Here is a 17,271-nt window from a genome sequence, read left to right as displayed (position 1 = left end):
TAGCGTGACCTAAACATAACTGGGCCTCCTTTTGACTGTAGCTTGTTGCTTGCCTGATAAATGAGAACTGTCATCAGTAACAAACGTCAGAGGCAAAAATAGAGCTCGCATCATGAAGCTCAGTGTCTCCTGTTTTTCAGAACGTGGGCCCTTCACTTTGTTTACTTTCTCCTTATATGGATTAAGTCCTGTACCTGTGTGTGTGTGTGTGTTGGGTTTTTTTACAATTTAAGTTTTTTGTTGTAAAACTAGAGGAAAAGAGGAAAGCTGTATATTTTTTAAATCAAAATCTAAATTTTTATTTTGCAAAACTGACAGGTCAAAAATGCTGCTGAGTTTTGGGGTTTAGGTTTATTTTTACACATATTACATATCATACAGTATGTATGACCCCATGTCCTGACTATGACTGTCAGAACAAGTATTATCTTATTATTCTAGTTGTTTGTTTATGTGGTATAGTTACTTACTTTTATTTATTTTTTTAGTTTTTATTATTATTTTCTTTTATTTCTTTTCTTTTTTATTTATAGTCTGATTTGTTTTATAAATATTTATTTATAAAATAAAGTTTAGTAATAAAACATCTTTACCTTTACTTCTGTCTTCTGTTTTAATAATCTAATTCTGTTACTTGATCGTATGGTTGTTCGAACTATTTCACATCGTCTCTAAAATTGTAGAGTGTCCCTTTATGTATTTCCAAAATGAAGTAAAGGTTGATCGATCAATTGGTTCAGCACCAAAATGTCAAGTTTACAGGAGAAGTACAACATCTTAACTTTCAATGGAAGTCAGTCGATTTAATTTGTAATCATAGTAGACTATTTATATTGGTTCATTCCTCATTAAATTTGCATAATGTAAATGACAAATGGCAAGTACACAAAATGCAGGTTTGGAAAAATAAATTGATGTCCTGATTTTGGGAAAACCATGTGCCAGTTAGCATGTTAGCCCTGTGCGGTCATTCTCCGCCGGAGGCATGGCCTGGGCCCCAGCAGAGCTCAGATGTTTGTCCTCCTTGTACAGAGCACTTTCTGTACACTGTATATGTTGTCACTTTTCCCCCGAGGCGCGGAGTAACTTTCCAGCCCACAGACGTGCATGTCTGCGTCTGAAAATAGCTCAAACCGCAGAATTTGGGCTCAGGAGCAGGGGGCTCGCCTCTCACTTTCTCCCCCTCTTTTCGCCTCCAGAAACGGGCAGTGGGCTGCCGCTTTAACCCCCCGAAAGCCACTGAGTCCAGCGAGGCTGAAGAGGAAAGAGAGCAAGTGGCTGCCTGGCTGCACACATGTCTGACAGCTCTAACACATAGCCTGCCTCGCTCTTAATGCCTGGTAAGGAGCTTGAGCACTTCTGGGTTCTGGGTTCAAGTTGGGATGCAGGCAAACAGGGGAGCTTATGGGTAAACAAATGGGGGTAAAAGTTCACCAGCTAATGAATATAGAAGGCAGGTATAAACTACAAGCTTGCCATTTGACTTGTGCATTAAAATTAGATGTTATAATAAATAAGGCCTATTTATGTTGGTTTAAAATGAATGATTTGTAGTATTTTATGATCATTTATGCCCAATTATTTTTCCATTTTCGGGTCTGTGAATATTCACATGCTGTCCACCACTGCATTTGTGATGGTTCACTTGTTTACTTGTTTACTACACTCTGTGCAAAAATGTGTTGTACATAGTACTGAACTGGTGTTCTTTGACTTGTAATATCAGTGGAGGCCTACTATTATTAAAAGGTTCTATATAGAACATCAGCAGGAAGTCTTCACCAATCTAAAAAATCCTTCAGCCAGGCAAAGAACCATTCAAGCATTTAAGTGGTTCTTTGGATTGTCTTGGTTTTATAGAGCACTGTTGACAGAAGAGAAAGAATCCTTTTTTAAAGAACATACACTATCGTTACAGTCACAGAAATACATATTTTTACCCAGTGGATACAATGTAATATTTCTGCTCCAGCTTATGTTATCCAAAATGTCTTTAGATTATATCCACTATCTTTGGCCCAATCTTTGGCCTGTAAAAAAGAAATCGTATGCAGCCCATGTCCTGGATTGTAAGAGTAAGAACCTGTGAGTGTATACCTTCTTTCACCACAACGTCAACATTAACATGCTGTAATGGTATGTTAGAGCTTCAGTAGCAGCATTTATTCTATTTGAGGGGCTGTTTCTATTTGAACTTGTTTTCTGTTCTATTTATACTCTAAGTGCAGTGTTATACTGAGAGCCTTGCTTCTAAGTGCTACTTATATTTGTTTACAGAATTAACAGCTTATTCCGTTTGTTTGCAAAATGTATTCTATTTGTTTACAAACTTTGCAGCTACTTTTATGTGTTTACAAAATTAACAGCCACTTCTATTTGCATATAAACTTTACAGCTTCTTCCATGTGTTTACAAAATTAACAGCTACTTCTATTTGTTTCAAAACTTAACAGCTACTTTCATGTGTTTACGAAATGAACAGCCGCTTCTATTTGTTTATAAACTTTACAGCTACTTTCATGTGTTTACGAAATGAACAGCCGCTTCTATTTGTTTATAAACTTTACAGCTACTTTCATGTGTTTATGAAATTAACAGCTGCTTCTATTTGTTTATAAACTTTACAGCTTATTTAATGTGTTTACAAAATTAACAGCTACTTCAATTTGTTTATAAACTTTACAGCTACTTTCATGTGTTTATGAAATTAACAGCTGCTTCTATTTGTTTATAAACTTTACAGCTTATTTAATGTGTTTACGAAATTAACAGCTACTTCTATTTGTTTATAAACTTTACAGCTACTTTCATGTGTTTATGAAATTAACAGCTGCTTCTATTTGTTTATAAATTTTACAGCTTATTTAATGTGTTTACAAAATTAACAGCTACTTCTATTTGTTTATAAACTTTACAGCTTCTTCCATGTGTTTACAAAATTAATAGCTATGTCTATTTATTTGTAAACACATCTTCCATGTGTTTATAAAATTAACAGCTACTTCTATTTGTTTACAAACTTTACAGCTTCTTCCATGTGTTTACAAAATTAACAGCTACTTCTATTTGTTTACAAACTTTACAGCTACTGACATTTGTCTACAAATTTAAGTCTATATTTCGAGACATTTAGGATTAATAACATTCATTATCTAGTTACAGTGGCACATGTCACAGTTAGATATACATATTTGGCAGCAAGTGAACAGTTAGTGCTTAAAGTTGACGTGTTGGAAAAATGATAAGGATCTAGATGGCTAGACGATGGCTAATGTGACTTCTAGACGACTGGGTCAGATCATCTTCAAAACAGTCAAGTCTTGAGGAGTGTCCCTGGTATGCAGTGGTCAGTGTCTACCAGAAGTGGTCCAAGCAAGGACAACTAGTGAACCGGTAGCAGGGTCATGTGTGTCCAAGGCTCATTTAAGCGATCCATGGAGGCCCCTTTTTGCAAATTGCAGGACTTAAAGGATCTGCTGCTAATGTCTTGGCACCAGATATCAGGGCTGTGTAGAGCTGTTTGGGTGGCTGGAGGGGAATCTATATAATATGATGCAGATTAGTTCTTTATAGCTTACATTGCTTCTACCAAAGAACCATTGAAGAACCACCCCCCTTTTAAAAGAGTGTGTTCCATACTCTGTTGCCAAGTGAAACGTGAATATTTGGCTAAGAAAACTGCATTTCCCTTCAGGATGACTTTATTAATATTTTCCCTCCAGCCTGAGCTGAGATTAGCATTAAACAAGGAAGGGTGCTTCAAACAACATTAGAAAGCCTACAAGTGCTTTATTGAATTTTAGATTTCATGATGATGTCCAGAGAATATAGCGAGGCAGGACGAGTGATAATAGCACGTAGAAAGATATATTGCTGTCAGGTGGATGTAAATAATTGCTGATTATTTTTTAAGATATTAGATATATTAAAAAATGCCACAGAATGCTCTTCTCAATCTAATGCATTCTGTTTGGATGTCTGCCGACAACCTTATGAACCTTCACATAGCTTTAGTTCAGGAAGCCCAGGAGTGGCGTTCCATTCGTTCTTGTGCCATTAAAGAAGTCAAGCCACTTTAATTCATGGGAGGGGAGGTCACAGCTAGCATAAAGATCTCTTACAGGAGGCAGTCTGGCAGGCTCTTGCTTAGCTACTGTTTTTGTGACAAGGGGAGGGCTTCCATGCCTGGGGTATTTTTAACTTTGTACAATAAAGGAGTGCCTGATGTCTGTTTCCTGAAGCTGGACCCACCAGTGACTCAAAGTTAAACTCCACTGTCAGAGTTTATTCATGACAGATGCATCCTGGGCAAATCTTAATAAATAAACATTTTACAACATGTTAAATTATGTTATATACATTTTTTTAAATCCATTTAATAAATAAATGAATACATAGATCTGCAATAAAACAAGAAAAAGATGTGGGGCTTTTGTTTAACACCATAGTTGTGAAATTACAGATGCAGCAATATGGTGATCCTGCCAGTAGTAGAAATTATAGTGTAGAAATGATAGAAAATGGTAGACATGACATGCATTAGCATTACAAGCATTTCACTCATCCAAAGTTATCAAGGAATCAAAGTCTGTTAATAATTTTTAAGCAGTTTTGTGCTGAAATCTTATTAGCAAGACATAAATTATGAACACAGTCAATAAATATAATTGAATATGATCAATAAATATAAAAAAGTATATAATAACAAATACATTATGTCAATTAAGTATATAATAATAAATAAATATAGTAAATTATGTATATAATACAAATATTTAAAAAATATATATGTATACGGTCAATAATTATAATTATCATTATTTTATCTTTCAAACATTGCATATTGTAGGGAAGGTGTTGTGTAGTGCCTGCAGTGGTACTAAATAATAAAACATTGTATCACTATAGCAAGTAAAAGTTCTCTCTTTAGTTTCTCTTAACTGCCAGATGCATAACATCCAAAGCCATATCATTCTTGATAAAGAGAATGATAATAGAGTCCACTCTCACTCCATTTTTAAATGGTTTATGTGAGGAGGATCACCGGATCACAGTGGAATGTGGGTAATTGCCTTTATAAAAGTGTGACCTAATTTGGAGCACCCTTATGGGGGAAATTTTGTGAAATGGGACACCCTACAGCCTTGCACACCTAGGGAGCATGTGCAAACGAGGGGTGCAAGAGTGCAAGTATGAGAAATGGGACAGAGCATTACACTGATTTTAATGCAGAGAAGGAAAATTCAGGTCCAGAAAAGAAAAAAAAGACTTTCTGCATCTGAATTTTCCATTTCTAAATTTAAATCAGTATCTTCGGTAACTGGTCATGCTCATCCTGTCGTAAATGCCCTTTACTCTTTACTCTTGAGAAGTCTTCTTTTGGTTGTTGACTTTGACACAGAAACACCTACAACATCCTGAAGAGTGTTCTTGTTCTGGCCAGCTGGGAAGGGGTTTTCCTTCACCAGGGAAATCATTCATCTGTCATCCATCACAGTTGTTTTCCATGGTCTTTCCTTCCTTCTAGGCCTTTTAATGTTTCTGAACAACCAAATAGTTGTTATGGCTGAAACTAATGTCTTTGGTCTCTCTCTCTCTCTCTTTCTCTCCCTCTCTCCCTCATTGATGGGTTTGTTTTGATTTCTTAGCCTAATGATGGCTTGCTTCAGTGGCAGCTCTTTAGTTTGAATTTGAAAAGGTAACAGCATCTGGTTCCAAATACAAATGGTGCACTTGAAATCATCTGTATACGTTTTTAAGGCATTTTAAGTAATTTGCCAATAGGGCTGGGAATGGGGCAATATATGAAAATGTTTGTAGTTCCTACACCATTACCTGATCTAAATGAGAAAATCTTAATCTTAATCTTAATTTAAAGTACATTCATGAATTAATTTAATAACTATTACTTTTTTGATGTCCAAATATTTATGGCCTGTATTTATTATTATTATTATTATTATTATTATTATATTGTGATGTAGTTAAAGCTCTTATATTCATGTCCTGATATCAGATAACACTTATGCTCAGGACTACCGCTGATAATCCAGGCTACTGAATCTGCTTGTTTATGAATGTACTTGCTGCTGAATAATATATGTAGGTGGTCTTTTCTTAGGACTCAGGGTATTTGTCAATGTGTTCGCTGACCATTGTTTTGGGAGCTTTCTTCTAAAGGTTAAAGACCTCATTTACAGTTGACTGTTCCTCTCCCAGGGGATTTCTAGGCCAACTGGATGCTGCAAATGTCAGTGCATTTAGTTATTTGCCAGACTGCGTAAAAGAGAAAGTGCTGTAATGCTCACTGCTAAGTGGCCGTTTATTTATTTATTCTGCTAGTCTCTGCATTTAATGCACTGGCAACCTTTTAGTGTGAAAGTTCATTTCATCTGCACAAGCCATGTGAGCTTTGCTTATGGGGGTAAAGTAGAACCAATTCAGTAGGGATAGATCACTAATTTTCAGTGAATTTTAAAGTGTTGTAGGATTTGTGGCTTTAATTATTATAGCAGTTGTAATGCCGCGTTCTGTTAGTATAAAGGCATGTGACTTGCTTCAGACTAAACCAATTCAGATGTTCTTGGTGAGGTGGAAATGATGTGGAGGAAAATGCAGATAATGAAATGTGGCTAGGCTAACCCAGCTTTTCTTTTATGTTATGCCAGCTAACAGATGGTCATGCTGAATGATAGGGAAAAGAGCCATCCTATCCACCCAGAAAAAGAGAAGCCACTTACGTTGTTTTGGATTTCTGGCCACGGATGGCTGTGGCATCACCAGGGTTCAACTTTAGCTCACTTGGGGCTCCGAGTGATCCAGTGGATTAAGGTGCTTACACTGTGACCCGAGGATTGCTGGTTGAAATTCCAAGTCATGATGCCTGCCATCAGCAGCCAGAGCCTGAGAGAGCACAATTGGCCTTGTTATCTTACCCCACATCACTTCAGTATGATGCTGGCCAGCCCACCTTACAGAATGAAATTCCCGATCCATTAAACCTTATTCCCAACTGTAAGATCACATTCTTTATATATTCTAATAAATGTGACCACAACATTCACAAAATCACATCATCAAAGAAGAACTGGCAAAAATAGCAGCTTTTTTGGCCTGGGCATTGCAATGTTAAATAATCCTATGTGAAAATGTAGCTTGAAATCCAGTCTGAAAGCTTAACATGTGCCCTGCTTTGAATTTCTTCCCTGTTTCAGAGTTTTAGATATCTACAGGGCAGTGTTGAAATTTTGATAACTGCGTGCAAGCCTAGAACTGTTGGTTAAGGTTTGAGAAGTATTGCAACAGTGAAACCTGAAAACCTAAATGCATTTTAATGGCTTTGGAGGCTCTTTTTTTATATGGAATGTCTGTGGGCTGTGTTCTTATCTGGCAGCGTTCTCTCCCTAACTGACAGATAAAATGTTGAAACTGTTGGCTAATTTCCCTAGAAATGTTCCTTTGCTGCTCTTATTTTTCAGTTTTAAACCAACCTTAAAGAGGCATACTAGCATTGAAGCCTTAAGCAGTCAAAATTTTATACCACCATTGTTATACTACTAAAGTTCATATGTCATGTAAGCCATCAGGAAAGCCTGCAGTGTACAACCAGTCTACATCGATTTTGAGCTAGCTGTTCCTTATCAAAGACTGATTCAGTGAGGTGCTGTAAGGTTAGCTCAGTGGATAGAGATCTGTGCCATTGACAGAATTGTGGGTTCGATACCCGGGCTTGACAAGCTGCCACTGTTGGACCCTTGAGCAAGGCCCTTCACCTTCTCTGCTCCCTGGGCGCTACAGCAATGGCTGCCCACCAATCCGGGCACGTGTGCTCACTGTGTGTGTTTCACTGGTGTGTATGTATGTGTTCACTGCAAGGATGGGATAAAATTCCAATCTGTGTCCATCACAAATGGTAAATAGGATTGTCTTCAGGTCCTGTATTCATCAACCTACCAAAGAACCGAGGCAATGCAATGAGTGTTTCCCACCTTCAAAATTAGGGATTTTTTAGTTTTCCATAGAGGTTTACCAGAACACCTTGCTTTTGAGACTGCTGCATCATCACTAGATTTCAGGTTGACTTGTTTACAATGCCCTTTTAGTGCCCTTTTAACATCAAGATTCAGTCAGATAATAGGCTGTAACTGTTACACACCTAAACTTGGTTACTTAAAAAATCCATGGCAATGACTAGTTGGTAATTTACAGTCATGTAAAAAAAACAGTACACCCCTTGTAAACATTTGTTTGAAATATATTGTGATATAATATAGTGATATAATGTTTTTTTTGTAAGGAAGAATTAGAATCCACCCCCCCATCACATACACACACATACACACACACACATTTATTACTACTTAAAATGCCTAAAGTTTTAATCAGGTGCACCACACCACAGGACTTATGGTGTCAAGTCAACAACTTCAACAAATCCATTTTCTTTTCACATGACTGTATGATTTATGTATTGAATTCACTTACTGGTCTGACTACTCTCTAACCCTGCCAAACAGAGCCATCTTTTGCTGTTTAGTGTGAAAATATATGTGCACTGTTATGCACACATACCCTGTTTGCCCTATATACCCTTATTTATTTACTTATTTATTTACTTTCTAGATTCTTTTCAAGAAAACTCTGTTAGAATCATTGACTTCTTTAAAGCGCGTAGTTTTTTACAATGTCCGGTTTTATTGTTTGTCTTCTAATATAATAGAAAAGTAATATCATTTGGTTACTAATATAATTTGGTGCACAGCACATTCCCTGCTTGGGTTGAAAGGACACAAAAACAGCAAACTGTATTAGGACAGAGATCCTGCAGTTACGTGGAGGCCAGATAAATAAGATTTTACAGGTTACTCAGTGGCTTCCATTGAATTCCCCTGAGCCTATTTATAAAGTCCCTCTAAAAGAAATCTTATCTGTGAGCGCTGCAATCAGCTTTCGCCATGGCCCAGACTTATCTCTGTCTCTTGCCATGCTTTGAATTCCATACCGAAATAAATAATACTATCAGAGCCAAGCCTGAATCTTCTTGGAAGCTCTTAAACTCTGAACTCTCTTTGTGTACGGCCCAGGGCTGTGCTGAGGGAGGCTCTGTGACTTGAACTCAGCTTGTTTGAATGTTAAGTGGCTGTCTCTGAGACCGGCTCTCTGCAGCATTGGCTTGTCGCGCACGGCTCTTCACTGGCACCTGCCCACTCTACCAGCTGGACAGCAGCTCGGGCCTCTCTGGCTCGGCAGGTGTCTGCACGCTCTCCTCTTATCAACGCCCAACTGGGGTCTAACTCTCACTTTCTCACCCTACCCAGTGGGCACCAGTGACTGCATTATTTTCTCCAAATCTGCTGGGTCACGAGTGGAGGGTTTTAATTCAATCCTCATCTCTGGCAGCTGGGTCAGGAGGCTTGCACTTTGCACAGTCACTTAACCCCAGCGGGGGAGTGTGCAGACTGCCAGTCCCCAACCAGAAATGGCTAACGCCATATTTGGACCTTTAGCTTGTGTCCCACATCCCAATAGCGTATTGATGATCTTGAGTGCTTGCGTTAAAATAGCACATTGATGAACTTACAGGCTGTTGTTGTTGTTGAGTTGTTGAGTAAACACAGAACAGCACTTCCTTTTAGGCTTAACCCTATCTTACCTAGCATATCACTAGCTATACAATCAGAGACTTGAATTTTACTCCTTTTAACTCATTAAAATCTACCCCTGCAGTAGTTTTGCTTGACCACTGGTCATACATAGTAAAAGTACAAAAGAATCAGGCTGTGGATTTGGAGATTACAGTGTTATTACTGTGAGCCACTGTGTTTGATATTTCTATACAAAAGAAGCAATGCTGCCTTTATTGTTGGATGTACTGTAATAGTTTCTGAATGAGCATATCAATTAACAGTGATATATTCCTATTTATGAGGTTTTTTTGCTTTTGGTAGATCCTGCTTTTTGGCTTATCACAGTGAATGTGACAAAAGCATCAGTAGCCCATTATTCCGATCCAGTTTTTGCTCCCCTATCTGATCCAAACACCAGAATGCTGTGTATCAGGCAATACAGAGCCGATCTGATGTGATGGTTGTATTTATGTAGATAATACAGCTCCACCGTTTAAATAAGATGTGCTGCTAATAATACTTAAGTAAAATTACTTTGTTTTTAGTAAATAGGTTGTACAATGGGACATACTGGACTGATTTATGTTGTTTGGTAGTCTAAAAATGGCCATTGTTTTACTGTCTCTTAATACAGTCTAATACCAGTACTCCTGCTGGTAAAACAAGCAATAGTTTAATTTCTAGCCAGCCCTAATTTTAGAGTAGGAGAGTGCATTTACCCACATAGATAAAATAAAGCAATAGAACATGAGAGGGAATGTGTTATCATGAAATAACAGCACGGCTGTGATAAAACAGACACAGGCTGAAGGCAGTAGCGCACAGCCTCGAGGCTCCTATTTAGGGTTGGGCGATATGGAAAACTGTTTATATCACGATATTGAAAGACATTTTTGACAATATATGATATTTATTGCAATATTTTGCCATGTACAGAAAGTGCACCACTAACTGCTATCTAAATATTCTCCCATACTGACTACCGTAATACCAAAGATGTTTCACTCCATTCAACTAAATAAGACTAATTACACTCTTTGTAATGAAACCTGCAGTTAATCAGTGCTCTTTAAGCACTGGCGATAGCTTGTTGCTACATCACAGTAACAAACTCCACTTACTGCAAAGCAAACAACAAATGAGCAGGTGTCCCAATACTTTTTATTTTTTTATTTTTTATATTTCAACATTTTAAAAGTAAGACATAGTGCAATCTGTGCTGTCCTGAACAGATGCTGTGTAGTTAATTAGTTAATTGTATAATTGGTTTTAACACAGCTCTGAGAGTGTGTTAAAGGAAAAAAGTGAAAAGATTGAAAACAGAAATAGTCACCTTTTCCCCACAACGTAAAATGGGTTTATGATAATTAAATTTGCTTCTGCAGCGTATTTCCCACAATTAAGCTTCTGACAACAGTTAGTCATTATCTGGCATGCAGCTGTCTTAGTAGATATACAGTCATGTATATTTGATCCCTGTAAATGTTTTCGAAGCTCCATATAGGAATGCAGTAGTAGTCCTGAGCCTCACACCATACAGCTCCAGAAATGCCCTTGGGTCCATATCTTCATTCCATCCAATAAGCAGTAGCACAACAACTAATGTTCACAGCTCTGCCCTTAATGTAATTGTGATCCAGAAGCTGCCTTTTTAGGACTACACAGGCCTTGTTGTGTCCTCCCAAAAATGCTTATAAAAATAGCTCGGCTGGAAATCCCAGATGAAAAGCAGGAGATTCTTCCTATTTTGGCTTGCACTGAGCAACATGGCAAGGAGGTTAAGCTCTCTGCCTTGGTATTGAGTGAGAGGGACGTTTTGCATACTGCATTTTACTGTCACATGCCTATACGCTTGATAAGCAAATCTCTTCAGGTCAACCAGACCAAGGAATTCATTAACCTGTAACAGCACTAACAGGTAGGACTGAGCATCTGCATATGAATGGCTATGGCTTGCTTATGAACCCGTGCAAAATATGTGTGAGACTGTGAGATGTATAATGCTGAATAATCTCGGTTATAGCTGTGAAGGCTCACTGTTGACTCATTATTCATATCGCTTGCTGTTTGTAAATCTGTCATTTCTTGCAATCTGAATGTAGTTATGTCCCTCAAAGACTGGTGTGTTAGCTTTATGACAGAAATAATAAGTAAAATAATCATCATATTAGCTGTAACATAGTAAGGAAGTGCAGTGTGCTGTGCACTCATGTATTTTCATATACAAACACAGTGTTGGCTAGGGGTGTTGAGTGGCTGCCTGGCTGGAAGTATGGCTCCATATTCACATTCTCAGAGAGTGTGGCTTGTTTCTGAGCAGTTTTTGAAGGTCTAGATTGGTGTTGTGCATCAAGTCCTGATGACCATTAATAAGCTTAAGGAGTGGTAATTAAGTGCTAATAATATTTTGACCTGTTGGAAGCATCTGGAGCTACAACGCTGTTGTGGTTAATCATCAGCAAATCAGCTAGATTATCAGTTTGGATTCTCTGTTCAGTCTCTTTAAGGTCTTCCCTAGGGTCTGTGAGCAAATCGAATTTAACCTAAATTCTTAGAGGTCTGTAATTTGGACGTCTTTAAGTTCTTTAAGTTTACTGGCATCAGTTTCGAAGTGAAATGCTAGGCTGTCATTGCCCCAAAAACTTTTTTTTAGAACCTTTACTCTCTGTTTGCCATTCTGTAACCTCTCCTTACGACATAAGTGTTAAAACCTAGGCTGTTGCTAGGTGGTCGCTAGGGTCTAATAGGCTATCTTTGCTAGGTGGTTGCTTTGGTATACCAGGGGTTGCTTGCTGTCTGCGATAGAGTTTGTTAGTGGTCGGCTAGGGTGTTGCTAAGCAGTTCTAGGCAGTTGCTGTGGTATCTCAGGTGGATGCTTTGATGTCTAAGGTGATTGCTGCGGTATCCCATGTGGTTGGTTGGATGTTTACTAGTGTTTAGGTAACCTTTCTTTTTTATTGGAAATCTATTCCATACTGTTCCATAACAGCGGATATGGTCACCAACTGTCCTCCACATGGTTTCTCCCAAGATATTTGGCAGTTAAAAGAAGCTACGACCAAGTGGTTCAGCTCTGGTCATGCGTGTGTGTTCTCAGGCAGGTGTCCAGCTCCCGTCCCCTTCAGCTATGCTTTTTGGTTTTTTGAAAACCTCTTTTGCCAGGTCTGTCTATTGCATTCAGTTTTTCATAACCTGTTTCCAACCTTTACAAAAACTAATTATGTATTAAATAGGCAATAGACAAATGTCCTCAAGTATGAGGACATACATTTTGTACACAAGTTGCTTGTCACACGCTGATGACGGCATTGTTAACTAATGTTTACACATAGGGTTAATCCTCAGTGTGTGTATGTGTGTGTGTGTGTGTGTAAAGTCGCTGTGCCTTGTTGTGTTGTTGCGGATACTGTGATTTGCCTGGGTGCCATCTCGAGGTATTCAGTCCCAGCATCAACACTTAGGCGGTTGTCAAGGAGGTGCGAGGCATGGCTTCCATGCTTCTTCCCCTGCCAAGAGGAATTGGGGTGGAGGGTATTGGGTGGGGGACTATGTGGACATGTCCTCTGTCTCTTTTTTAGTCTGATTTATGCTGCCTTATTAATCAAACTAAACACAAACTACTATCAACAGGAAAAAATATTATAGCAGGTGTATGCGCTTTTACAGTGCCTTATGGCTGTAAGGCCTAACCCCTCAAAGCTTAAAGGGTTATGCAATCCTGTTTTCTTTTTTCTTTATTTTTCTTTTTTTTATGTAATTAATTTTTAGTAATATATTTCATACTGTTCCATAAAAGTGGATATGGCCACCAGCTTTGCTGCACATGGTTTCTCTCAAGATATTTGGCGGTTAAAAGAAGTTACAAGCAAGTGGTTCAGCTCTGCTCATGCATGTGTGTTCTCAGGCGGGTGTCCAGCTCCCGTCCCCTCCAGCTGTTCTGTCGCCACTAGTCTGCTCTCTTGAAATCCAACACCATAATCTCTTCTTCATTTAATGCTGACAGGCCATTACAACTTGTGATTTACCCAACTCCGCCGGTGTCACAGGCAAATTCGTCCCCTGTGTTTTTGACCTGGATTTATGGGCCACACTGGTTGAAGATTTATTTTGGGGGTTGACACTGAGGGGCCCCTTTTTAATGGGACACAGCAGGAGGGAAACTGATTTGGCTTGATATTTTATTAAAGTTGTAAATATAAATAATGGCTGCCTCGATTGCTCAACATGTACATAACAAATATATAACATATATATATTTATATATAATTATGTGATTACATATGTGAACCTGCCTCCAGAGTATATTCACTGATACCTGTTTAGCACATTTCCACCATTAAAATCCTTAACAATAACAGCAGTCTATTCAGTGGTGTTCTTTACTGCAGGGTACCATAATTACTTCATACAGAAATTGACATTTATTTTACAGTGTTGATTTCAGTAATTTTTTGAGGATTATTATTTATTATTTATTATATATAGTATATATAATTTTCACAGTTTTCTGCTCTCTCTCTCTCTCTCTCTCTCTCTCTCTCTCTCTCTCTCTCTCTCTCTCTCTCTCACACACACACACACGGGTAAATACACATATAAGCAGTCAAAGAGAAACGGACATAAAGAGAGCAGAGTCAGGCTGTGTTCTGAGATGAGCTGACAGATGCTCTGATGTCTTGGCTCATGTTCTCACATGATGCGATAACAGTTTGTCCGTGTACAGCGAGCATGTGACAGAATGATTTCACATAAATCAGACCACTATAAATATGCCCTTAACCCCACCACACAGTCTGGTCACACTTTTAACCTAGAAAGTCTAGCTTAATGACATAGAACAACCATAAACGACTCATCTGAACATGAAGAAAATGAATCATGCTAACTGTTTAAAGTTTATGGGGAAAATATTATTTATATTAATTTAAATTAAGTCTGAACACCTTAAAAAAGTGTATTTTATACAAGTGAACTGCATGTGTTGACAACTATGTTTGTTTATTTATTTGTATGATACTAATTATGCATATTTCAATTCTCCTAATGATCTTACAGAAAGAGTAAGAGGTGTGATGCATGTTATAGAGCATTTCAGGCTGATGATAATGATCTCTGAGTGGCTGCCTTATATTATCATAAGGTTATCCATACTGTAAAGTTATCCATACACAAAAGTGTTTTTTTTTTTTTATGGAAACAGAATGGTTGCACAGTTTAAGTGGTTCCCATTTCCAGGCAGTTGCTAGGCTGTCGCTAAGTGGTCACTAGGCTGTTTTTGCTAGGTTGCTATAGGTTGCTGGGTGACTGCTTTGCTATGGAGTTGGTTAGTGGTTCCTACGACGTTACTAGGTGGTTCTAGACATTGGCTACGGTATCCCAGGCAGTTGCAATAGTGTCAAAGGGGGTTGCTAGCATGTTGAGAAGGGGTTGCTGTGGTATCCCATGTTGTTGGTTGGGTGTTTACTAGTGTGGTTGTATCATTGTGACATAAGAGAGGTGCAGAAACAACCCAGATCACACTGTCGCACCAAATAATCGATGTTGAAGGATGCCAACATCTAAAGAAATTTGGTTTTCCATGATATGATCTCTTCAGTAAAATGCTTTTTGAAGGCCTTCATCTTCTACTACAGATTTTTAGTATCTTTGTGTATTGCAAAGCCACTGTGCAACACCATAGCAACCACTTTTAATACCATAGCGATCACCTAGCAACAATTAAACAGCAACCAGCTGGGAGGATACCACAGTCACCACCTTGCAACACCATAGCAACTGCTAAACAACTCTGCAGCAACACTATAGTAATCACTTGAAATACCCTAATTACCACCCTTGGAACCTTCAGACAGGATAGTGCACCTTTATTCTTTTTCATTAAAATCAGCATATTACTACTAATGTAAATGATAGTGACAGTCCTAGAAATAAAAATAAATATGTGTGTGTATATATATATATTCATTGTTATTCCCCTTATTTTGTCCTGTTCTATCTAGCCCTGCACACTATTAAAACGTAAAGCTTGAGCTGAGATAGGTCAATGGGTCATGCTCATTCTGCTGTTTGCCATTTTGAAGCCGACCCCTCAGGTAAAGGATGCCATACCGTTTGTTAAACCGGCTGTTCTTCATTCTTGTCAAACAGTGCACGTGTCTGCAGTGACACTACGCGTCAGGCATGTGTCCAGCAGAATGCAGACTCAATGGTCTCTCCTATCTGGTCTGCTCTGCTTACACACTACCATCTGACCCCTGCGTCAGGAGCTGCATATGGCTACAAGGTTAGGTAATGTAATAACGTAATGAAATGACTTCCCCTCATAGAGCATCCTAGAAATATTCGGCCCGCACCAAAATAAACCAGGTATTTTAGGAATAGGGTCATAAGAGCTGTTAATCTGTCACAGAAAAGTGATCAATCTAGGTCAGACTGAACCGGAGCTGAAGATGTCTGGGCTTGAAAACAAGTGTGTTTTTATAAGTGTGGTGCATTATTTCTGACGTGTTCAAGCATTTGTTCAAGCTGTAAGGCACCAAAAGAGGTAATGGGTGAGTTCCGGGCCCCATGTGTGTGTGTGTGTGTGTGTGTGTGTGTGTGTGTATTTTGAAACTCAGCCGCATGTTTCAGAGCAGAAATGCTGGGCTTGTATCACCTTTCACACGGGAGCTCGTTCCCCAGGGGGTTGAACAGTCACATGGGCTGAAGACTTGGTGTCCCACACTCCACAGTCCTAGGACTAAGACACCAATGGAGCCCTTTCAGATCAATATCATACTATCAGTCCTTCTGTCGCCATGGGAAACTATATGGCTCGTGGCAGATTTATTTACTTAGCTGGTTTACACTAGCGTGCTTGCTAATTGGCTCAATTCTGTGGTTTTTGCAGGACTTTGTGATTTCAAGACTGCACTAGAAGGAGAGCTCTTCAACATGAATACAGGTATGTAGAGGTTGTCTTTCCAAATAAGATTCTTCACTGTTACAGGGATCCATTTTAATTACTGCATTAATAAAGTCAGGATAATTGAAAGCTGTGTTATCCTCAGCCTTGTTTTCCCAGTCCTCATCAAGTCTCAAACTGAGTATCAATCTTTTAGGGTTTTTACTTTACATTTTACTATTTGCTTTCTAAATACCACCATTTTTTTTATCAAATTTGCTTCCAATAACACAAAACTAGGACCATAAATAAAAGCATTTGGTGCAGTTGGTGCCGTCTAGCGGGTGACAACACCGCCTCCCCTGTAAAAGACTAGGGTTGCATTCCCCAGCCGGGCAAGCACACCTCGTAATTGTCCCTGGGCAAAACTCCTAATACTACATTCTCCTAAATATGGAACATGATGTAGATGTAAGTCATTATGGTTAAGAGCTTTAGCCAAAACCCTTACATGTTTGCCTATGCTTCCTAAAATGATGATTACATGTAGGCTACAGAATGTGCTCCTAAATCCAATGAGCCTTATTCACCGACTGTTCTTAAGAAGATTTTTTTTCTTAAATCCCACTTAGATTTGTTCAATATTCAAGGACCATGGGATCCGTTATTATGGGAGCAGGGCTGTGGACAGTTCTGCAGTTTTAAAACACATCTTGACTTTTAGTTTTGGTCTTTTCTCAAGAATACATTTGAGAACGTTTA

General features: G+C 38.6%; 1 protein-coding gene across 4 annotated transcripts in view; it reads left to right on the top strand.

Annotated features, from left to right (window-relative positions):
* Positions 1-17,271, top strand: part of sorbs2b (sorbin and SH3 domain containing 2b) — a 79,356-nt gene that overhangs the window by 19,185 nt on the left and 42,900 nt on the right. For all 4 annotated transcript variants that reach the window (XM_072664045.1, XM_072664044.1, XM_072664043.1 and 1 more), the window contains one exon: positions 16,516-16,569. In XM_072664045.1, the coding sequence (XP_072520146.1) occupies positions 16,516-16,569 (54 nt within the window). The remainder of the gene's footprint in view (positions 1-16,515; positions 16,570-17,271) is intronic.

Source organism: Salminus brasiliensis, chromosome 19 (assembly GCF_030463535.1).
Source record: "Salminus brasiliensis chromosome 19, fSalBra1.hap2, whole genome shotgun sequence".
Classification (NCBI taxonomy): domain Eukaryota; kingdom Metazoa; phylum Chordata; class Actinopteri; order Characiformes; family Bryconidae; genus Salminus; species Salminus brasiliensis.
Note: the sequence above shows the minus strand (reverse complement) of the source record. Positions and strands in the feature narration are given on the sequence as shown.